This window comes from Xiphias gladius, chromosome 22 (assembly GCF_016859285.1).
Source record: "Xiphias gladius isolate SHS-SW01 ecotype Sanya breed wild chromosome 22, ASM1685928v1, whole genome shotgun sequence".
In the NCBI taxonomy this organism is placed as follows: domain Eukaryota; kingdom Metazoa; phylum Chordata; class Actinopteri; order Istiophoriformes; family Xiphiidae; genus Xiphias; species Xiphias gladius.
This window is the reverse complement of record NC_053421.1, coordinates 10,528,981-10,553,099: the sequence shown is the minus strand read 5'-3', so window position 1 is coordinate 10,553,099 and position 24,119 is coordinate 10,528,981. Positions and strand designations below refer to the sequence as shown.

General features: G+C 39.0%; 1 protein-coding gene across 5 annotated transcripts in view; it reads right to left on the bottom strand.

The window, feature by feature from the left end:
* The window catches only part of LOC120784015 (CUB and sushi domain-containing protein 3-like), a 160,438-nt gene that overhangs the window by 59,459 nt on the left and 76,860 nt on the right, over nt 1–24,119 (bottom strand). For 3 of the 5 annotated variants that reach the window (XM_040117425.1, XM_040117424.1, XM_040117426.1), the window contains exons 31-42: nt 23,155–23,279; nt 22,853–22,949; nt 21,302–21,406; nt 14,473–14,591; nt 13,118–13,187; nt 11,204–11,320; nt 10,676–10,885; nt 9,789–9,977; nt 8,611–8,788; nt 4,999–5,144; nt 4,386–4,466; nt 3,395–3,508 (exon numbers count right to left, since the gene is read on the bottom strand). In XM_040117425.1, the coding sequence (XP_039973359.1) occupies nt 3,395–3,508; nt 4,386–4,466; nt 4,999–5,144; nt 8,611–8,788; nt 9,789–9,977; nt 10,676–10,885; nt 11,204–11,320; nt 13,118–13,187; nt 14,473–14,591; nt 21,302–21,406; nt 22,853–22,949; nt 23,155–23,279 (1,551 nt within the window). The remainder of the gene's footprint in view (nt 1–3,394; nt 3,509–4,385; nt 4,467–4,998; nt 5,145–8,610; nt 8,789–9,788; nt 9,978–10,675; nt 10,886–11,203; nt 11,321–13,117; nt 13,188–14,472; nt 14,592–21,301; nt 21,407–22,852; nt 22,950–23,154; nt 23,280–24,119) is intronic. The other 2 variants (XM_040117423.1, XM_040117427.1) reach the window with 2 other exon arrangements.

Sequence of the window (24,119 nt, the reverse complement as noted above, 5' to 3'; positions counted from 1 at the left end):
ACTATAGCTCAAATTAAAGGCAGATAAATCACATTTAAAAAAGAAATCTGGTAAACATTACAAAATATAGTCTACTGGTATTTCTAATTTCATTTGATCTTGTAAATAGAAGACATCTAATTTCAAGGGAATCAGCATTATAATGTGAATTAGTATATTGACCAACTATCCATAGCCAGTGCGTTACATTGAGGTAACTACTGAAATTATAGTGATATCTTGCACTGTGTCTCAAGACCCCTTACATATAGTATTTGCCGTTATTTGATAAAATTGCACACATTCCAACATGATTTGTTTAAAAAAAAATGGTATTGGCTTTTGTTACATCCTGCAAACACTGCAATACGTGCATTGGAAATTCCTTGTGCAAACCACCAATTGTTTATTTTTTAATTCAGCACACTGTGCCTATGAAATGACAATATCATGACAATGACTGTTAGATATTGTTGGCAACAGAGAAATAAATATAGTCGAGATAAAGTTGGAGCAGAAATTGTTTTTCATTAGATTTTCTGAAAGACATATATGAAAATAACTGGGCATGTGAAGATGGGGAGCAATATGATAACATTTAATGGGTTTGACTCAACCTCAGTGTGGCAGATGGTTTACCAAGCAAACACAGCAGTCAACTCAATTGTGGCTCTATCCTTGATCAAAGCTACTGCATAACCTTTCTCATAGGCTTTCTTAAAGAGAGAGCCTGGGGAAATATCTTGAGGTATTTAGGGGTGAAATTGCAAAGCCATGCAAGGACATTTCAGTGTCCTATAAGCCTAAAATGACAATTAACAGAAGGGTTGACAGCCAACAAAAGGGAATCGGGGAAGACATTATTTTTCCTCCCCTATCGACAAGCTGCTAACAGGGAATGGCCCCTTAACAAGCTTACAGTAACAATGTCTTGGACGTGAATGGCAGGTCAACTCAAATTAAGTTCAATTTTACATGTTCCAAGGAGAGCAATTGCTTTCTTGCTACAGGTGGCACAAGACATAACAAATCTGACATAAGAAAATGTAATGAATTCTTGACTACAATAATGAGGTGATCCATGAAAATGTCAGACAACAAATTATTAATTAATATGTATTAAAATAGTCCTAATTAGGCCAATTTAACACTCAAGGCAGGTTTTAAGGAGCAGTTTAATCAAGATATGCGGTATATGATGGCTAATCATCAGACACATTGTGTTGAACCATTTAAGTATTTGATACTTCAAGTATTACAGACAATACCCATTTCAGTGTGAGAATTTTCATTATTTTTCCCGAGTCCTTGCTCATTTTTGGTATGGAAGCGCAACTTCTTTATTAGATTTACTATGTTTGTTTTTTTTAATGCACATTTCATTGTCTTAGTTATCAATTTAGTATGACCTGACAAAGAGGACTCGTTGCCTTGACAGTGTAAATCACAATTTACTATGATATATAAGAACCTGTGCTGTCCGACATTAAAAATAGTTTAAAACATCTCAAATGCTTGTTTATGACTGAGTGCCTAGCACAATGAGATCAACTAAAGAACAATATTGTTTTCCACCAGAAAAGTCCCAACATGCTTTGCCCATCTGGATTTGGCATGTTAATTTAGTCGTTCTCATTAAAGCCTGTGAAATCATTTCAAGTACAGTATGTGTGTTTTAGCTAGTAAGAGCTAGCTGGTCTTGGCAAAGCTCTGTGTAGTCAGTAACACGTGAGAAACTGAGCTGGCAAGACCAACATAACCAGAGAGTTGAAATATCTTCCACAACTCTCCAGTGACTGACTGCCCTCGCTTGGCACAAAACATACAAAATTATTCCAAACTGCTCCTATTGTTGCTGATCAGCTAATTTGGTTTATTTTAAAACAAAGAATGGAATTAAGCATCGGAAAGGATATTACTACAGTTCCATTCATGTCAGGATGATAGTACATCTGTATGCCAGACCATTATGATGCAGTAAGCAATGCAATTTTTCTCTCCTTTGTTATCTATCTCTCTTTACTCTGCAATATCTAACAAGCTAATAAAATGCTGCAGGACTTTATATTCCTTGTTGTTTTATAAATTTTTAAGTTTGGAAAATGCTAGGTGAGCCCAATTCAGCACAAGTAGGGCTCACACACACTAACACACACACACACACACACACACACACAGCGATGCTTTTGGTATCTTTGACCTTTGTGCATACACTAATAGAGGTAATCACTGGCAGTGCTGCATGTAGCATTTATGAATGAAGTATTAGAACATGAGCATCTTTCAGGAAATGGATCACTGGCAAGGTCACTTGACTTGAGCTTTGCCATTACTATGTGTTGCTTTATTTGAGACACTTTCCATATACTAAAGTTAAATAAGCCAATTTCTTACATGTAAGAGCAAAACAATGTCAGCTGCAAAATCGCTCCAGGGGGAGAACCAAGGTATCAAGTCAGAATTCCAATAATAACAGCCAGGGTAGAGCGGATAGGTTCCAAATCACTAGTCTTATTCTAAGATTCTTTATGAATGCAGGCTCTGGGTTTGTTGAGTATCTGTCATGCCTTGATCACCAGTCCAATGCGATTACTCATTGTTTCTAGAGATAAAAAGACAGAAATGCTCATCAACTCAATATCACTAGAGAAAGGACTTCAGGGTACTTCAAAAGATGTCTATCCATAGGGAATAGAGGGTTTCAGAGCGCTCCGTTGTCTGTGGGAAAGATGAATTGGCACGACAGGCTGGCTGATTGGCATTCGTTTTTTGGTCTTAACAAAACCTCTGATGTAGACAACACAGACAATTATTTTCCTTTTCTTCTTGTTTGAAAATCCATGTTCTCAAAAAACATGGTAGGAAGACTTGGGACCATTTGAGCAGAATTATGGGGTAAAATAGTTCCCATTACTTTCTATGGAAAAAAACTGCTATGACTGCCCACCATCTACCTTGTTACACTACAAAAAACACTTGTCTATGAAACCTGCTGATCTGTTATTTGTTTCACACTGATCCTTCACAGTCAAGTGTTGGTTCTAAGGGAGCACAGGTCTATGATCTTGGGTCAGTAGCATTCCGACTCTGTGAGTTTTGATAAATTAGAATGGAGATGCTACCGGGAAGAAGGGGCCCTGCTGGCAGTCTGTTAAATGATGCATCAACAGTAAGTGCTGCCGACTGCAACCAACCTTAGCAGAGTAGTGTTAAGGACACACACACACACATAGGTACACATAACTGAACATGAATACACAAACACATAAATGTGGCTGCTTGTGTAAACAAAAACATTTGAACACACACTGAGAGGAATACTTACACATGCAAACAAGTATATTTATAAATCCTCACAAAAACATTAAAAAAAAAAAATCCATAGACTCAAACTCACACACTGAATGAAACCCACCTTGACAGACTGGTGGGGGTCCATCCATCTGTAGCCTCTCTCCAAGGCGACAGGTCAGAATCTCACTGCCCACCAAGGTGAAGCCTGGCAGGCACGAGTACCGAATAATGTCCCCTGTGAGGTCATTTACACCCACCCACACACACACACACACACACACACCCACACACACACACACACACACACACACACACACACAGCTATGTTAGTAAAAGCTTCCTTGGAACAAGCACTTGAAACAGTAATCAGCAACACATTTTCTAATGAAGATTGACATCCCCTTGCTGGAGTACTGAAGGCACTTCATTACACTACAGAGCGGCAAACTTGCACACAAACATACACATACACACGCATACACGCAAAATCACACACACACACACACACACACATTTGAAAAAGAAATTATACTCAATTTCAAAGACACAAAGTACGACAGCCACTAGCCACAAGTTCCACTTCATTTTGTTAATCACTTTTGAACACTGAAAATACAAACAGCTTATATGGAGAGTAAATTAGCACTGCCCTCGAACTAATATTTTATTGCACAAAGAACGAATACATGGAAAACACTCAAAAGGAAGAAAAGAAACACAAGAAGGGAAAGAAAAGATAAAGAGATATAAAGACCACATTGCAGGTGGAATGAGATAGGAAAAGTTGGAAAAAAAATGTATGTTAAGAAAATGTAATACAGACAAAGCTGTTTCAAATTGTGAAATGGACAGACGGATTAGTACATTCACAAAAAATGTAAGAAAATAAATACTAACAACAAAGATATAAACATACAAACAATGCTTTCAACAAATAAAATAATGGAGTCAACTGACCAATTAATTAATGACCAAAAGCTTTTAATTTGTCTAGTACTACTTTTTCCCTATGTCCAGGGCTGTCCAAGCAAATTACCATGTGTCTGGTGCAAATTAATTTTATTATATGTTGTCCGTGCCCAGTAAACAAGCAAAAAATAAATAAGACAAACCTATTTCAAACTCGTCATCATCAGTTAGAATAGTTGCGTTGGCGACAGGGGGGGGTGGCTGACATGTTCTCAGCTGGTATGCTGTTGGGGACAGGACAAATACTGAAATCTGCAATAGTGTATATGTGCACTCAAGTAAGAGAGAGAGAGAAACAGAATGTGTGTGTATGTATTTTCTATTCAACTACAGTACATTCTTACCCACCCATCATACTGAAACTTGATTAGATCATAAATTGCCACCTATCACTGTTCATGATCATCAAAAACCAATAACTAATTTAGCCGAGATGGGGGACATTTTATTATTAATCAACTGCTTTTCAAAGGGGCATTTTAATAGTGCAGCTGAAAAATAGGCATAATAAGACATTCATCATTTATCATTACACAGAACTGGAGGCATTACCATGTAGCAAAATAAGAAAGGCCAAATAATGGCTCATAAAAAAAAGAATATTAAAGGTGTTCCAAAATGGAAACACGGGGACAATCTCTTTCTGTTCTTTTGTAATCTTAATTACTCTAGCAGGGTCCCTGCAATGTGGAGAACAGATCATTACAATAGTGTGGCACAAGGTCTTTACTTAGCTGGTATCAAAAAGGAGGTTACCGTAATAATGCAGTACAAAGAAGCCACTGGTGCTAAAGTCACTGTGGAACTTGATGAGGATCTGATTGGCGGTGGTGGACACGCCCTCCTGTACAGAGTTGCCACTGAACTGACCGATTTGAGGTGACGCTTGGTCCGGTCCATCCCTGATACAGAGAGGCGGAGAGGCAGAGAAAGTAGGGGATGTGAGGGGAGAGGGAGAAGGAGAAATTGAAAGAGTAAAGGGGGGAGGAGGACAGAGAGCAAGAGAGAGAGAGCAAATGATTTATGAATAAATACCAGTAACAACTTGCTTGGATCAAAGAGCAGGTCTAGTTATCCCAAAGCAGTCTTGTGGACCTAACAGTCATTCTGATGATCTGAGAAAAAGTTTCACATTAATCAACAGTGTCAAAGTAGAGGTTGAGTATATTTTAACTTACAAAGCATGTAGTGCTGAAACTTTTGCCCCCTCCAGCTATATTACATATTGATGGGGAATAAAGTTTTGGCAATAAATAAATAAATAAACACATACATACATTTATGAAAAAGTCAGTGATGCAGAATTCTGCAGCTTTTTTTTTTCTTGTAAAACAGTCCTTTAAATTTAATTGAGACTGTTACCATTCTGTACATGTATGTACATAATGAAGCTGTATGGTTATTACGAGGCTTCAGCTCCCATAACCCTGGAAGGACAAAAGCATTTGTTACATTCAGAAAAATGTATGGATTGTTATCACAAAATCCTAAAGCACTCAACTGAAAACCATTAAGTATAAGGAACTGTAGCCCTGGGAATCAAAATTTAATTGAATCGTAATGACCTTTTTGATTTTCACCCTTAATGGAGAGCAGGGAGAGTAGGCTGTTATTTGTGAAGGGTGGATATGTCTATGGGAGTATAAACCCACATCTAAATTGCTGTAAGTACATCAATTGACAGCTTACTGTATCTCCAGTTCAATGACATGTCTACACTCAAATATCAAACATGATTTACACTAAATGTCAAAGAACAATAAAAATGTGGCAAAGACGTGACAATGGTAATATGTTTCAAGTGATGGAAACAAGTCTACCAACTCCTTCAGGCACATTTAAATTACAAAACAGATACTGTTAGTGCAGTAACAGTCATTGAAATAGTAACTGGCATTTTGCCAGTGGTGGACGAGAATTGCTCTGAGTTGCTGATTGCCCTGAATGTTGTCAGCCTGTCGTGTTTGACAGATCTCTTGGGCAGCATCCACCTATGGCAGTTTGGGCTGTGGTCCCAAGTGAAAGTCTTTAAGTATCAATGGGCCTTGTTCCTGAATGAGGATACAATGAATATGAAATTGACAAGTGGTATAGTACTAAAATGTCAAGTTGAAAATGGAACTAAGCCTGAAGATGAAGTTTTTGATTTATGGCAACAAAGAGCTGAAATGAGCTGCCTGTGTGGGTTGGGGTCATAGAGTGAGAAGCCAGATATCTGAAAAGAGATAGCTGAGGTAGCACAGAAATCTAATTAGGATGCCTCTGGGGTGCACATCCAACTGGCAGGAGATCCCAAGAGCAGACCCAGAACATGCTTATGTATTTCAGGTGGAGTGGGTAGAATCTCAGGATCCCCTAGGTGGAGCTGGAGGGAATTGGCTAAAAATGGGCTTAGGCAATAACCTGTTGAGATTTTCTATACTGTTTCTACTGAGGTAGCTAACCTCATTATTATCTGTAGCTCTGTTGGGTGATTGAGAGCAATGCTGCAATTCAGTGAGTAGGACTAATTAATGGCAATATTTAGACTTATAGGATTTTTTAATCTATGTGAAGAGGTACCTTGATTTGTCAGCTGTTTTACTCACTGGATTAGGCAACCATGTTTTCCCACATGGTTATGAAACAGTAAACAGTTTCAAAATTTTTTTTTTTTCCCCAGCAAATTTACATCACGACATGCATCACTACTGCAACATAAAAGCATGAACATTTTATCCATATCCTACACCCCAAGATGGGTGGATGGGTGGATGACTGTGGGGTGATAACAGAATCTGTTATTAGTGGTGAAGCCATTTATGAGGCATGCATTAGCTGCCGACTGCATACCACAGAAGCACCTCCCCTAATGAGAGCAGGAGAGAACTTTCAAACCCTTGTGAGAACATTGTCATGATCTGTATCTGAAATAAGTTGCCTAAAGAAGTTGGATAACAATTTGTGCGTAGCATGGGGGACAATACAAATGTTACTTCCCTCTGTGGATACAAAGAAAGATTCATGTGAGAAGACAGTACTTTTTTATTATGTATAATTTTTTTTTTTTTTTCCAAGAGAAAAGTATTTCATTACTGGCATTTTCAGTTAGCTCCAGGCCTGTTCAAATGAATGTACAATAAATACTTTTTTGTATGTGTGCATACCCTTAATATCTTATATATTAAAAAAGTCTTATTGCAGCTTCATTTCAGAGTGATCATCAAAACTGGAGATGGCAGTCAGGCAGCGAAATTAAATGTTGCCATCAGGGGACTGATTGTTTATGTGCTATTTCATTTGCAAACAGTAATGTCAGTAGCTCCCTCCTCCTGTATTATGATTTTTAGCCCCAGATGCTGGAAGGCATTTCCCTCCTCTATCACCCATGAGGGCAGCTATCCATGACTGCCTGAGGCTTACTATACTATAGAGAGGCTACATTAAGGTAGCGGGAGAAGAAGAGACAGAGAGAGAGAGAGAGAGAGAGAGAGAGAGAGAGAGAGAGATCTGCTGGAGTGATAGGAAGCAGGTAGTATAGTTTACTTGATGTGTCATTTTCTGTAGAGAGAAAAGGTTTCTATTGTTTCTACATCACTAACAAACATCCAAAGTAACTCAAGCTGATGTTTTCATTCTGGTACACATTTCTGTCTTTTTATGTAGCAGTCACTGGGGATCTGGAGTTAAACGTCTGCCATAAGTTTGGCGAATACGAGAAGAGGGACACACATTGACTCAGACTTTACTTCAGTTTCTTTAACTTCATCACGTACCACAATCTATTTTATTTTAGCAAGGGGCTGTAAGGAAATAAATTGTCAGGGGAAAAATAAATCCACAAATATCCAGACACGGGTCAACATGTCTAGACGGCTCTTGATTCAATTCAATTGAATCTTGATTTTAATATGGGCATCACATCAAAATCTGTGGTCAAAACTCCACCAACTGGCTTATGGCCTTAACACTTTGTCAACTGTTAAATCCACTGTGTGAAGCTTTTGAGTTTGCTACAACGAGTAAGGGAAATACTCACTCAATACAGGCTGCAAAATCTTATATACTCTCCAATTGTTCTTTAATTAAAGAAATTAACTGCACCTATCAAATCTTTTGGGAGCTGCTCTGTTAGCAATGCTATAGATATAGAACAAATTGGTGGAAACTTCAACAAGGATATAGACACATTTTGTGGCTCACTGCTTAGTGTTACTTTTAAAATCTACATCCCTGGTTTGTAAATCCCACAAATATCACTTCTACTTGAGAAGGACTGCCTCCAAACAATTGTCAGTGGAGCTCTGTAGGCAGCTCTGTCTGTTCGATGTGTGCCATAAGCTGATGATTGATGAATTATTTCATACTGACAGAGAAATGACAACTTACCAGACAGTGATGTAATCGTAGATTGGCTCTGTATTTATAACAGAGAAATTGATGGAGATGCCATACCCAGGAGGTACTCTGACAGTCCACATGCAGTCCTGGAAATGTGGATACTCGGCTGGGTGTCCAGGAGAGTAAATTGTGCCATTCATGGATGTTATATTCCCACCACAGAGAGCTGGAGGGAGGAAAGAAAGCCAGAGAGGCTGGATAAAAATAGAAAGTCGTCTTTGATTTACCCCAAGTCATAAAATTCACTTTTATAGCTGTATCACCACTAACTGTTGATAAAAGAAACCATAATTGCGTGTTATTGGGTTATCAGTGAGATACTGGGGGGGATGCACCTGTTAGATACAACTGCAGGGGATAGTTACTGGTTGCTGTGAGCTTGATGACACTGAGTGGTTCTGACACTAAAATTCTCCCCGTCATACCCCTTCAGAGGGAAAGTGCTAAAATTTGACTTTGAACTGGGAGTCAAAGCCAAAGCATTGCCCTCGGGATCAAAAAGAATTGTATACTTGACAGGGACAATACGGTGTCTACAGAGCAAAACAAAACTATTTTTCTCTCCCAAATACCAAACTCTGTTGTGAACAGAAGGACAAAAGTACAGTATGTTACTGCTTCACTTAATTGATGAGAGGAAAGATGTAATTTATCATACCTGAGATACATCTGAGAAGCCTCTTTGAAATTTACAACAGAGTGTGCGTAATCAACTTTGTAATATAGATTTGCAAATGCTCCATATATCTTTAAATGACCTGTACCAGTTTATAGTTCAGTAAAGTGATGCTATGTTGGTGGTAAAGGTGAGTCAGATGCTTCAATATGCCAAAATAAAGGACAGGATTACAAGCAGACTGAAAAAAATATATTCTTCTATTCAAAATAACTTCCAAGGCCTTATTTTTAGTGGGTAACGGTGATGGAAAAGCATTTCCATCTTCCCTTCAGTAAATTTCTCAGATAGTAGTATGTTTGACTTTCTGAAAAATTTGTGGACATTCATTTACATATTTTCTCCACTCAGTTTGAGGAAACAGTGATAGAGGAATATCACAGAAAAGGGCATTTCATGACCTATAAATATAATTTGCTGATACAGTTTTTTTGCACGAGCTACACGTGAAAAACACCTGTTGTGATCATAAAACACATTAGCCAGTCACCTTCACAGCGAGGTATTGGGTGATTCCAATTTCTGCTGACTCCGTGCAGACATGTAAGAGAAGGCTCTCCAAGCAGAGTGTAACCCAGCAGGCACTCAAAGGAAATAGTCATCCCCACACTGTAGTCCTGACCAATCACTATGCCGTTACGAAATGGTCGTGGGTCCGGACACCTCTGTAGCTCATATGCTGGGGAAAAGCAAACCCATACACAGTAGAGGAGGTTTATGAAACACAGACTCCAGAAAGCAAATAATAAGATACTACCACTATAACACTATGTACTGTAATAGCTATGACGACCTCAAAGAACCAAAGCCTGTCTTGTGAGCTACTAAGAGCTGCTAGTCTTGCATCAGTAGTAAACAGATAACAGATGATCACCATTATTTAACTTAAGTTGCACATTCACTGTACAGTATATGCTCTTTTATTGGTTCTAAACCTTGATAAAATTAAATATATAAGTTTGGTTATTTCAATATTTTGAAAATAAAAGTTTTTGTCAAAAAAAATCAAATTTTATGTAGTGTCATGTAGTGTAACCACTCTATTACTAACATTTCATTTCCACATTGGCTTTAATACAAAAAATACCTCACTATCAAAGCCAGCACCATTACTGTTCGAGGTTTTCACTATTGAATGTCTCAACAGAGGTCAGTATTGACTTCTTTATATTTTATTCTTTAACCTTTTGTAATCTTAAATCCTCAGCGGAAGCGTCCGCCTTGCAGGACTAATCACTGTCCCTGGTCTGTATCTAACCTGACTGATGGTCTTTTAAGTGTTCTTTTAGCAAACTCTTCAATCTTCTTCCACTTTTTTAGCTTCCACTATAACACCCAATTTTAACTTTGCCATGATGACCAATCTCGCCTCCTCACCCTGGTAGACAATGTGGAAGCCTGGTTTGTTCTGGGAGTAGTCGCTGTGGAAGAACAGAGTAGTCTCATGGGTGGTGCTAAAGAGGGAGTTTGGCACCACAGGGCCGCTGAACCGATCAATCACTGTTCCTGTCTCCAGACTCCCGCTGCGCACCTCCAGATAGTCATGGACAGGCTCTGTTGAGAAGTTCAGAAACTGCAGATGGATCCCTAAAAAGCAGAGAAAGGGCTAATGCAGGGGAACATTTCAAGAATATATGAATCAAGTCAAAGTGAGTGAATGTGTATGTTTCTTTCAAGTACTGTAGTAGGATTTTACTTCAAATTCAATGTTAAAAGATAACATAAAACTAGCAGGTTATTTTCTAACACAATGAGGAGAGGAGGGGAGCGGAGCAGAGGGGGGAGGAGTAAACAGAACAATGCAGAAGAAAGCAGCACAGAAGACATGAGAACTAGCAGTATATAAAAGAAAAAGAGAGAGGAGAGGAGAAGAAGAAAGGAAAAGGCAGAGGAGGGATGACAGACCAAAGCCAATAGGGAGCTGAACTCTCCAGCTGCAGTCCAGGCTACTCTGGTAATTCCCCGGGAAGCCTGGGCTGAGGATGACGCCGCTGAAGTCTGTCATAGACCCGCCACACTGAGCTGAGGGAGACCAACCAAGGAGAAACAACATGTCACTTCTCCACAGAACGGCTCAATGGGAAAATAAAGAAATACAGTAACCAAGGGAGTGAATATGCAGGGAAGGCAAACAGCACTGTGTCTTTGTGTGTGTTACAGTACATGATTATGGCTGGGTACAGAAAAGAGAAAGAATGGTGGTCCTGTTTATGTGTAATTACCACATGCGCTCATTAGTATGTGTTTTATGTGCTCGTGTGTTTATACGTTAGCAGACTGTAAGAGGGGCAGTTTGGTGGGCGAGAGAAAATGAAGTGCTGTACGTGTGCTTTATGAACTTGTGAGTGGGTTGGGGGTGCTCGTGTCTCTGTGTTTCAGCATGTGTGTGACTTGTGCTTGTACATCTCTGCTTGACTGTGTGGATTATGCTCCATAAGGGCATTTGTGAACAGATAACAGACTGAGGCACATTCCTTGTTTGGTTGTGCTTTAAATTAAAATAAATAAGGGAGTAAATACTCTGTACAGCACCACAGTTGTGCTCAGCAGTGGCAGTGAGTTCTTCACCCTCTCCTGCAACACCCCACCTCTCCTCTTTGACTGTGCATTAGAGAGCACTTCATCCTGCAGTGAAATTTATGCTCATCTCCCTCTCCTGTGGCACATGCCCCTAGTCTTACATTAACACACAGGTGTAATACAGTTACAGTCACCAGAGGAATAAATGTAAACTTGTTGCTGAATCGTTCCTCTTTTTCCCATCACAACGTCAACAGGCCCATTTATGTGGCAAATGATCTCAAACACAAGAGGTATTGCCGCCATTTCTTCGGGGACTATCAAACAAGGCCAGAATGAGGCAAAAACTATCCTGGGATTTAATTTCCTGATGGGGGAAACCTGTTTGACCTGTTTGTGTATGAAATGAAAGTGAAGAGGAGAGGAGACACACTTACGAGGATGTTATACTGTTTATGCAGGGGCATGCAACCACTTTCATGTGAGTTTATAAGCAACAAAGTGAATACGGATCCTGGGGTGTTGGGATCAGCATATGCACTGCAGACAAGTGAGGAGTTGAGCTAACGAGCGAAAACACGAATCCAAGAACAGTCCTGTCAACAGCAAAACTGGGATTTATGTCTGCAGTGTACTGTGAAAACCACAGGGACAGAAAATTTACATGAAGAGCACAGTGAGTGTGTGTTTGCATGTAAAAGCGTGTATTTTTCTGTGTGTTTATATGTACTGTAGGGGTGTGTTCACCCGTATGTGTATGTGTTTGAGTACATCTGTAATTGGGGGCAACAGAACAGTGAGGTATCAAAACAGAAAGTGGAGTGCCTCCTTAGTAATCTCTGGAATCGATCACTGTAGCAATCAGCTCCAGAAGAAGTATCAGGGGAAACTAGAGACTCATCAGGGGTATCAGAAATTAAACAACACACTGAGATGACAGAAAGCCTTATTGGTTTTCAACTGAAGGGGAAAGCATAAAACTCATAATCCACTTCCCCAAACTGCCCATACCCACCCATCATCCTCCTTCCCCAATCTTACATTGAAATTGTTACTTTCCCTAATACAATAATAAATCCTCTACTTGATCTACTGTGTGGCTGTGCATGAGTAAAGTACTGGAATGGGAAAAATATAAAAAGGATGAACAATTAAAAAGTCAATGAAAGAAGGGGAATGGCAAAAGAAAAAAAGTGAGAGTCTGTGTTTGATGAGACAAATACGCTTTTACTGTGTAGAATATAACCTCATTGAAACCTTGTACACTGACATGTCAAACCATATAAAATAATACATTACCTAAACACAAAGGTACAGGGTAATTCCATCTTCTGACAGGACCAGGCATGCAGGTAATATATGCATTACCCTGTTCAAAATAAACAAAAACAATATATTCACTACCTCCAAAATACTGTGCAATGAAAAAAACTAAAGAAAATGAACACCAAGAAATCACACAGACAGGTGCTTTCAGCGGATTTGATGTCTGTCCTCTGGATCTTTGGAATTTGTTAATAGTCACATTCTTGGATTTCTCAAAATCCTCCTCTCAAGGCCTTGTGTGTAAATATTTGATGGTATCAAAGGTAGGAGCGGGACCTCTTGTTGCTAAATGGGCAGCAAGAGTACCACCTGGGGTCTGACTATAGACAGATGTGCTACAGCCTAAGAGATTAAGAACAGACAAACATCTTGCTTCCAGACTCATTTTGTGTTAGAAAAAAAAAAAAAATCTAAAAGGTGATGGATATTACAGGTTAATCCTCTGTAAAATATTCATAACATTGTTTTAATCCATTAAAATTTCAGTACAGTCTGAAAGTTTTCTGCAGCCAAGATGCTTGTAAAATGCATACATGCATGTATGTTCTTTAGCAAAGATTTACACTAATGCCAAACCTGAAAAAAGACATCTACCAAACATGGGTACACACACACACACACACACACACACACACACACACACACACACACACACACACACACACACACACACACACACACACACACACACACACACACACACACACACACACGCTAACACATATACCTGAACTCAAAATATTCAGAAGTCTTGTGCTATTGTTTCCACAATGGCATGCAGTCTATTTCTGGTGTTCAGACACTGAGCCTGTGTGAAAAGAAGTTCCTGGTTGGTCCAGAGAGAATGTGAAGAGAAGTGAATCCCCGAGCCCGGGAAGAAAAATCGGTGTGGGATTAGTGAGGCGACTGTTAACACAATCCACTGCTGTGGCCTTGGAAAGTTCTACAGCTCAAAACGCCACAGCTACAGTATCTACTCAGGGAGGATTGGAAGAAGTTAAAGCTGCTTTGTAATAGCACACAGACGTGCAAACTTCCAAGCACACAAGCAAAGTACACACACATACACTTACAAATAAAGATGCAAGCATTAACACATGGACTGTTACCCCGCTTGTGCATACACACATTTCTTTCCTGCACTTACTCTTCCACTCACATACACACAAATTTCATAGAAAAAGTACTTAGTGATGCTGCCTTGACAAACTCATGCTTTTGGGGTATGCCCTTGAAATTGTCGCTCCATGCAAGTACATAAGATTCATTTATTACAACTATAAAAGATCTGAATATCTCATTTACTAGCAATGTATGCTTTCACCTACCTGTAACGAGAAGCCTTGATCGCACTGGAAGGCCACCATGTCACCCACAGTGTAACGGTCGCCCACTTTTTGGCCGTTACTGGGAGGCAGCGGTTCTGGGCACGAATCCAAACCTATTGCTTAGGACAGAGTCACAACACACAAGTGTGGACAGCGATCATTCTTCTGCATAATATGGGCACAATGAAGACCTGCAACTTCTCAAAGCATTTGATATTGTTTCATTTTTGACCATTCATTGTATATTTAATGGTATCATTTATATTTAATCACCCAACACCTATGGAGAAAAGGCAATAATTACATTAAAACCAAACGTTTTAACATGTAATTACACAGTGCCTCATTTTAATGTGTTTGTAATATCATAATAATTGAGTGAGTCATTTTTTTTCTTTACCCTCAACATAACATTTAGAAACTGGGACAAGTCACAAAGCTATTCTACTGGTGCCTGTAATCGCAAAATCCTTCCGACTGTGATGTGAAGCAATCACTGTGAAATTACAAAGCAATCCCTGAAGTACTATTTGACAGAAGCATTGAGCTCCATTGGAACAGAGTGATTACAGTGCCACTTGCCAGATACTGAAAGGCCTATATTGTGTTTTAATGGCTTAAAAGCAATGGTGATCCCAACTTTGGGCTATGTTAACGTTGGGTATGTGAGGTGAATTTAAGCTATATTCCCTTTTACAAAAAAAAAAAAAAAAAAAAAAATTGAATTTGTCCTAGAGGTTAATAAACTAAATACATAAAAATTCAGATTTGCAAGCAGAGAACAACACATCTCACACTTACTTCATTATTAATACACCGATTAGGCTGTTACTCTGAAATATAGCATTGGGGAAAAAAAGCTTATTTTGTAAGATTTTTTTTTTCCAGTGTTTTTCATCTGTCAATAGGTTATTTGAATGCATATTTGGGTGCATAAATCTACAATAAAATAGGCTGCTGCACTGCTCCAGCAGTAATACAAGAAAACTGAAAGAAAGGTGACCTTTGTAACAACTTTGAAAAGCATATATACGGAACATTCATACAGAAGTTTTTTTCTTGACACATTACTACTAAGCAATCTGTAGGGTGAGAAGTAGTGGGAAGAAGGATATACAAACACAGCAACACAAAAAAATTCAAGATGTCTCCACATATGTGTAGGCACAAATAACACATACACATTCCACTCATAAAAGAAAAATATATATGCAAATATACAAACACTCACACACAAGCCCACTCAAAAAGTTAACAGGTCCAAACAAGTAGGTGGGTGGATGAATGTAAACATGGCAGCAGAAATGGCCACAGAAGACTGAGAACAATATATAGGCAGCTCTTCAGAGTGCTGAATAACGGGAGTGGTCAAACCCCTCTCAGCATCTAGTGAAAGTTAGAGAGGATATTTGAGTGGGAAGAAACAGTAACCTAAGAGGTGCAGAGCAAGAAGCAATATGAGAGCAGCCACACATACAAGAACTAAAGAAGAGCTACTGTAAAAGAGAAGTAGGTAGATTCTTTGAAACTCTGAAGTTTTGTCATATGTGGGTTTAAATAAAAGTATTACTTCGACAAATTCAAATGACTTTTTAAATTCTTAATTGACCTCAATGAGATTTGGTGATGCAATTCATTAAAGCAGTGTTTGCTGCTATAGTGAATGAAAGAATGAAAATGAAAGTGTAATAAATGATTGGTGAAATACTGCAATACAAGATGCTCTGACAACTGCTTGCACTATAGACAGGAACAAAACAAAAAGTGTAAATGTGTATCCATATATTCATACATGTTTCACGCAGCATACCACAAATGTCAGTAGGCCTTCGAAAAACCAAAATTAAGTGAAACACTTTCTTGGTAAGAATATACTAAAGCCTGCATTTATCAGTCATATAACAGTGGAAGTCCAATTTCCACAGCCAGGGGCAGTGTACCGGATCTGAATTGGGCACAAATAGACCTATGCATTCTCGTCAGGTTAAGGATGGGTACTCAATAATAGACAGCACTGGTACCCATTGTGCTCCAGATTGGTTCCATTCACCGTCAGAATACACATTTTTGCCAGGGACTGTTGTCACCCTGTTGTGAGAAGGTCGACAACCACTGGTCCTGAGAATGCCAACTGCATCTGGAAGGAGTCCCGTCCTTGCCAAGCAGGCTTGATATTTTCACAAGATGCCTTGCTGATTTTATCTAGCCAATGAAATTTTAGTTGTGCGTGTCTCCTGTTTCTATTGAAGCTCGCCCACTATCCAAGTGTACCTGAGAGTTTTATCTGCACCTGTTTTCAATTTAATATGGGAATAAGCAGAAATTTAATTATTTAATAATCATTTAAATTGAAAAAACAGTAGGTGTTCAGTGTTCAAAAAAGTAACAAGAGGTTAGTGTAAAAAATATGCCAAGATAATGTAAGCTACAATGGTAGATGCAGAAGCAAAACATGCAGGTCACACAGTGCAGAACTGTTCACTGAGTGGAAAAGACGTTTCTTAGTAAGAGTACACAAAACAAAAAGCAAACTCAAAGCATAGCATTGCTTTGCTATTGATATACACTGTCAACAGCACAGGCAACTGAGAGTTTAAGACAAGGGAGGAGAGAATTTAAGGTACATCAAATAAAGTTTCTGCATCAGTCATTTAATAGCTAATGGTATTTTGAAATTTTTTCCCAGATCAAGATGATCTCGATATTAATTATTAAACAACGATTTGTGATGATTATCATCACAAATATCCCATCAATATCTTGCTCTTTATGCTGACCATCATCATTCTCATCCTTAACCATCAATGTACTTTCAATTTAGCTACTTTCATAAATAAAATAAAACAACCAGTGTAGTCAGTTTGACAACCAGGTGAACTGTACCATTAAATGAGAGTATCATAGTCGGGAGGATATTCATTTTCATAAATAGACAATGTTGTTGATTTTACCTAACACATTCCATGAAACACACAATGCAACTGGAATGCACATATTTTCCTGTTGCTGATGTCTACTGACATATTTAACCAACTGAACTGGAATCACCTCATACATTTTACAATCAAGTGTGAGTGGTGGTATTTGTAAGAACGGATTACTAATGTAACTTAGGACAGCGTCTACCTTTAGTACATTAAAAAATTATAGTTGAGTTTGCATTTCCATCTGTATTAGATATTAAATGAAAAAATGTATACTCAAGTGAATGGAGCAATGTTTTTTTATTATTATTTTGTAGAGATCTACACTCTACACAGTAATACTGCTTAGGGCTTCCTTTTGTTCTCAAAACAGCCTCAATTCTTCATGGCATGGATGTTGGAAACATATCTTTGAGATTCTGATCCATGTTGACATGACTGTATCACATCATTTCTGCAGATTTGTCAGCTGCACATTCATGCTGCCAATCTCCTGTTCTACCACATCCCAAAGGAGTTCTGTTGTATTCAGATCTGGTGACTGGGGAGGCCACTGAAGCATGCTGAACCTATTGTCACGTAAATCCATGATCATGGAACCAGTTTGAGATGACTTTTGCTTTGTGACATGGTGCATTATCATGCTGGAAGTAACCATTAGAAGATGGTAAATTGTGGCCATAAAGGAATGAACAATGTCAGCAACAATACTCAGACAGGCTGTGGCATTCAAATGACTACTCATTGGTTTTAAGATGCCCAAAGTGTGTCAAGAAAACATTCCCCACACCATTGCACCAACACCACCAGTCTGGACTGTTGACACTAGGCACATTGGTCCATGGGTTCATGCTGTTGATGCCAACCTCTGACCATACCATCTGAATTCCTCAGCAGAAATCCAAATTCAACAGACCAGGTTCGTTTTTCCAGTCTTCAGCTGTCCTGTTTTGGTGAGCCTGTGCCCACTGCAGCCAGATTTCTGTTCTTGGCTGACAGGAGTGGAATCCGACGTGGTCTTCTGCTGTTGTAGCCCATCCGCCTCAAGGTTCAACGTGTTGTGTATTCTGAGAAACTTTTCTGCTCACCACAGTTGTAAAGGGTGGTTATCTGAGTTACCGTAACTTTTCTTTCAGCTGGAACCACTCTGGCCAATCTCCTCTGACCTCTCTCATCAACAAGGCATTTCTGTCAGCAGAACTGTCACTCACTGTTTTTTGTTTTCGGCACCTTTGTGAGTAAACTCTAGAGACGGTTGTGCATAAAAATCACAGGAGATCAATAGTTTCAAAAACACTAAAACCAGTTACTCTGGCACCATCAATCACGCCACAGTCGAAGTCACTGAGATCAAATTTTTTCCCCATTCTGATGTTTGAACATTAACTTAAGCTCCTGGCCAGTAGCTGCAGGATTTTATACACTGCAATGCTGCCACACGACTGGCTGATTGGATATTTGCATGAATTTGCAGGTTTACAGGTGTTCCTAATAAAGCGCTCAGTGAGTGTATGTGAACACCTCTGTCAGCTAATCACGAAAAGAGCACCAAAAATTCACTCTTCCTCTTGATGTGCATTATCATATCTTCTACCTGTGCCACTTCTCCCACCCTAGCACAAACCAAGCCTGAAAAGTACAACAGACACCTGCACAAATAAAGAGACATGTATCCAAATGAAAGTAATACTACCACTAGCTTTGCCCCAAAAAAAATTAAAGGCAAACAGAAGAACTGTACACTACATACTAACGGAGACATATAATAGAAAGACCACAGCATAATCATTTTACATTCAATTGCAGAGTGCATTCCGCCAGCACAACCCAATATATGGTTTCTACTACAGAAGAAATTATAGTGAGAATATGCTTAACTTGATTACAAGTTCAAAGTTATTAAATACAGGTAGTGACCAGGGTATTTCAACTCTTGGTCTTAAATGATTATACATGTAAAGGTGCTATATAAAGTATTATAATGTCCTTTAAGTGGTGTGACTGAAACTAGATGTATAGCAGTAAAAACAGTACTGACAGATCTTGGTGCAGAGGATGACTTTGAGTCATTTTGTTGTCACAATACCTCCATGTAATTCATGTGGAAATAATATAGGCCTCTGCAGACTGTGGCGATTGAAGTCCAGTGTGGGACTTTTGGGATACAAACCGCTATACTTCCCATGAAAAAGCACCAATATGGTTTTAAACTATAGCACACTGCCTTAGGAGAGCTGGTTAAACGCTTGGCTCTTAGCTGTAGCGATGGGTGGTATACAGGATTTCTATGACTGTCTCAATGGACTACAACAATCACCCAAAGGAAACATTTTATAACAGATGGCTGGCTTGCAGGGTCTGTGCCAATCCCTCTTGCCTTTTTCGTCCCACTGTACTGAACATTCAGAGCATTAATTTGTAGCTAAAACCTGGACTGTGTTTCACACTAATCAGAGGCTGAAAATAATATACAAAGACACAAACAGCTAGAGGACAGAATAGATTTTTGTTTTAATTTGACCAAATAAATCAGAAGCTGAACTCTGTTATAAGAAGTAGATTACAACATGAAAAAATGGAAAACAAGAAACCACAAAAACAGAAATACTTAATGGGTAGTTCCATAAAGAAGCAACATGGCGTGATCACACAGACAAATGTTTGCCAATAGCCAGACAGTGGAACCATATGGCAGGCAAGCTAACCAATATGAATAGCAACAGGAAAAATAGAGAGGAGTTTGATTGGAGCCTTGGTAACAGAAAATATTAAGAAAATGTTATAAGACAGTGCAAGACAGTCACAAAGGCAAGAGCTGAATGTGAGACATGGGACTGATGTGATTTTCAGCCGTAGGTAGTTGTGGTGGGATAGGAGGTTAGTGCAGAAAGGAAAGAGTCCACTGAGAGACACGGCTATGGAACGGTTCCAAGCAAGAGAAGGGTGTTGTGGAAACGAAGCACTGACTTCGAGAGACATGACTGTGAAGTTGTTCTCAACAGTGGTATAAGGCTTGCGGACTGACACGACTGACAACGAGGACAGATTCAATGGCAGCAATGTTTCTTTCATACTTCTTTTGTTTTGCAGCACATTCATGGCAACTGACTTAGCTTGAACTGATTTTACTCAGAAGCGTGTTATTCTTTAGTGGCGTAGTATATGGCATCTTAAAGTTGGTTATGTTAGAATGGCTTTCCTTTCCTGTCTTTGTGCCATCCACATCCTCCCATTTTATGTTAACATTATGAAGTTCATGTCTTATCCACTCTTACTTTCCCAGTGGTTGCACTTTCCACTACTCTTGATGTACTTCACAGAAAATAAGTGACAATATGGCAATTTCGTAAATTGCTTAATTATGTTGGTGAGCGGTAGGGAACAAACTAGTAGGAAGACAAATGTGAGGAGGAGACTGAGAAAAGCACTAGCTTAAATCCATCTAACCTTAGAGACAAAAAAAGAGAAAGATTACACTGACATTAAAGGAGATAAAGGGAAAGAGGACGGTGTAAATAACAGCTATGAAATTGGTCACAAAGAGATAAAGAATTGATCACTAAATGAAAAAAATGTGGGTCCAGTAACTTGAAGCTATAGGAGGATTTTAAAAAAGACACAACTGGGAAATATAATGCAGAATGCCAGAGAAGCAGATACAAAGACTGACAATTAGAAGATATACAGCAGAAGAAAAAAAAAAATTTGCCCACTCACTCAGTCCCTCTCTCACTCTTTTTCTGTCCAACTGTGCCACCAAGACCAGCTGTCCCTCTTACTTCTTATAACACTGTGCAGCAGCAGCTGGAAACCAGTGACTTCTCTGTCACTGGAAGTCACTGGACACACAGAAACAGACAACAGACAAAGTGACAGGCAGACAGACAAGCCATCTCTCCTCATACCTGTATACTCCAAGTGGAAGCCAGCGGCGGACACACTAATGTCAGACTGGAAGGTCAGGTACAGGTTGTTGGATGTGCTGTTCAGCAGCTGGGGAATTGTTGTACCTGTATTATACAATATACAGAAGACAGTTGATACCATTTCTAGTCCATATTCCAAATTAAAACCACCAAAAACAATGTAGACATGTACAATACATGAACATATACTGCACCTCACTTATATGCAATAGAGCAATAATTTGGATAAAGTAATAATTCTCTTTTAGTTTTGTTAAACATTCTCTGGATGCCACTTAAAAGTACTGATAAAAGTCTGGACACGGCAAATTCAGCAGCAGCCTTTTCACCTACATAACCTTGCTAAATGAGAGTCGCTGAGTATATTAACAGGTACAAATGAAATTATGATGTTAAAACTAAAATAAAAAGTGCTTCATATAATACATTAAATGATATACAATCACTAACAGAAAAAAATAAAATAACAAATCAAGAGCTGAGTCTACTTTAAAAGAATTAAAAAGGCAATAGATGTATTTTGTGCCAGCCTTGGTCAGGAAACATGCTGCTATACAGATGATATTCGACCTATAATTTCAAGACAGCTGCAAAATCCTCTAAATTTCTTGGAAGAGACAGTGACATGATATACACGGTAACTAAATTCTATTTGCTAATGTCTCTCTACTTAAAATTTTTAAACAAATCTTATGGTTCAACTATATGGTTCAGACATAGTGTCCCTGTTACACATTTTAAAGTGTAATTCATGCTGAACACATTTCCTTTGGACCTTCAGTCAGAGAAGTCGGACCCATAAAAATCACACCCTTCAGCACAAGGATGTTCCAGTAACTATGGGGAATTCGCACTACAAAATATTCTGTGTGTGGCAACACTGAGGCCTGTGATCATTTTCTTGATTCAAGGAGTATGTCTTCCGCAAATTGCACAGAGACCTTTACATATAATTATAATCACCTTTTTCAGTTAAGCCCAACATAAAATTGATTTCTAGCCATTTAAACTGCTTCACCCTTTCCATACTTCAGTGCTGCCCTGCACAGTGAGAGCTGTACTGTGGAGCTATTACAGTTTGTAAAGAGTTTTGTCCCAAAGTGGAATATCCACCACTTGAGAAATTTGACATCTACTCTCACAAAATGATAGCCGGTATAATGTACAGTAGAGGCAGAAGTCATTATGCTACACCATTCTAGGATTCAGCATCTAAATTATGTAATGTCTTATTTCTAGTAGGTTACATTTGGCAAGAGCACCATTTTCATTAGCGTGAGCCCAGGGCAACATACATATACATTTGTAAACTTCCCAACTGAAAAAGAGGCAAGATTATAAAGATCTCTACTGTAAATACAAGAAAATTGTGTGATTGTTTGACTTCTTTAACTCGTTTTTAGACAGTATTGTCAAAGGACATGCCAGGATTCAACAGTTCCATCACCACATCTGTCTGATGCTGGGGACCTCTGACATCTAACTGAAATTCAAAAGAACACTACGAAAAAAAAGTTGTATCACATTTACCCGAGTAGCTACCAAGCCTTGGAGCATTACCATCAACCCCGTCAAAAAAATCAAGCGAGTCCCAGTTGTGTTCTGTGGCAAAGGTAACAACTTGAATCTGAAATAGAAAGATACCTTAATGTAAACATAAAAGAGAGCATGAAAAATACAGAAAATACAAAAAAACAGATGTACTTAAGTAGCAAAATAGCTTTAATAATTGTATAATTTAATCACTGCATAACATCCACAATCCACCCATCAATTCTTCTGATCTCTCATCAAACATGATACTACTAAGGTCTGCATTTGTGTCTGCTCACTTGGATGCCGGCTCCCTCAGGAACTGAGATTTTCCAGGCACAGTTCAGATAGTTTGCATATGGCTCTGGGTAACCAGGAGAGAGGATAGTGCCTTTGCGGTCACTCAAAACGCCACCACAGGGAACTAGACAAAGGACAACAGAGAAAGAAAAAAAAAAAAAAGAAACAGACAGACAGAGAGAGAGAGAGAGAGAGAGAGAGAGGGGAGTCACAATAATGTTCAGGATGAGAGATGTGTCCATGCACGAACACACCTGCAGAGCCAGGAGTGGGTCGGGGTCACAGTGGGGAGGAACTGTTAGGCACTTAAAAGCATCATTCCATCTACCATAAATGACCATTAATACATGGATTTTCAATGACCATCTGAGAAATCACCTCACGGGAGGGAATTCTGTGGAGTCCAAGGAAAGATCTGAGTTTCATGATGAAGCCAGCCATAATGACAGGTTCTACTTACATGTAATACCCAGAGGAGCTTTATACTGCAGCACACACTTGTCTCTCGCTTTATGCAGAAGTAAACAGTTCAACCCTGATGCGTAATTTTATCTCTCGCAGGCCACACAAATCACATCTTTCAATTGTGAATGCTAATCCTGTCTCAGCGCACCTTGTTTCAACCAGCGCCACAAGTAACATATTTATCAAGGCTCTCAGCTCTCAGATGAATGTTGAATTGGAGTCACTGGCATGGTTGTGCTGACAATGTCAGACACTTTGATATATTTAAGCATGGGTAAAAAAACAAAAAGAAAAAAGGGCAATAACAGCTAGTATTTCTTTATTGCTTTTCAGTTGGCCGCCAATTGGCTTCGTATCCGGCCAGCTACATTCTACAGTGTTTCGCTCCACCTTTTGTCCATTAAGGATTGTGTTAACCCAGCCTTGCTGACCATAATCCTTTGGATTATTACACTCAACAAAACACAGAACTAAGTGCATTCACTTTATTTTGAAATAC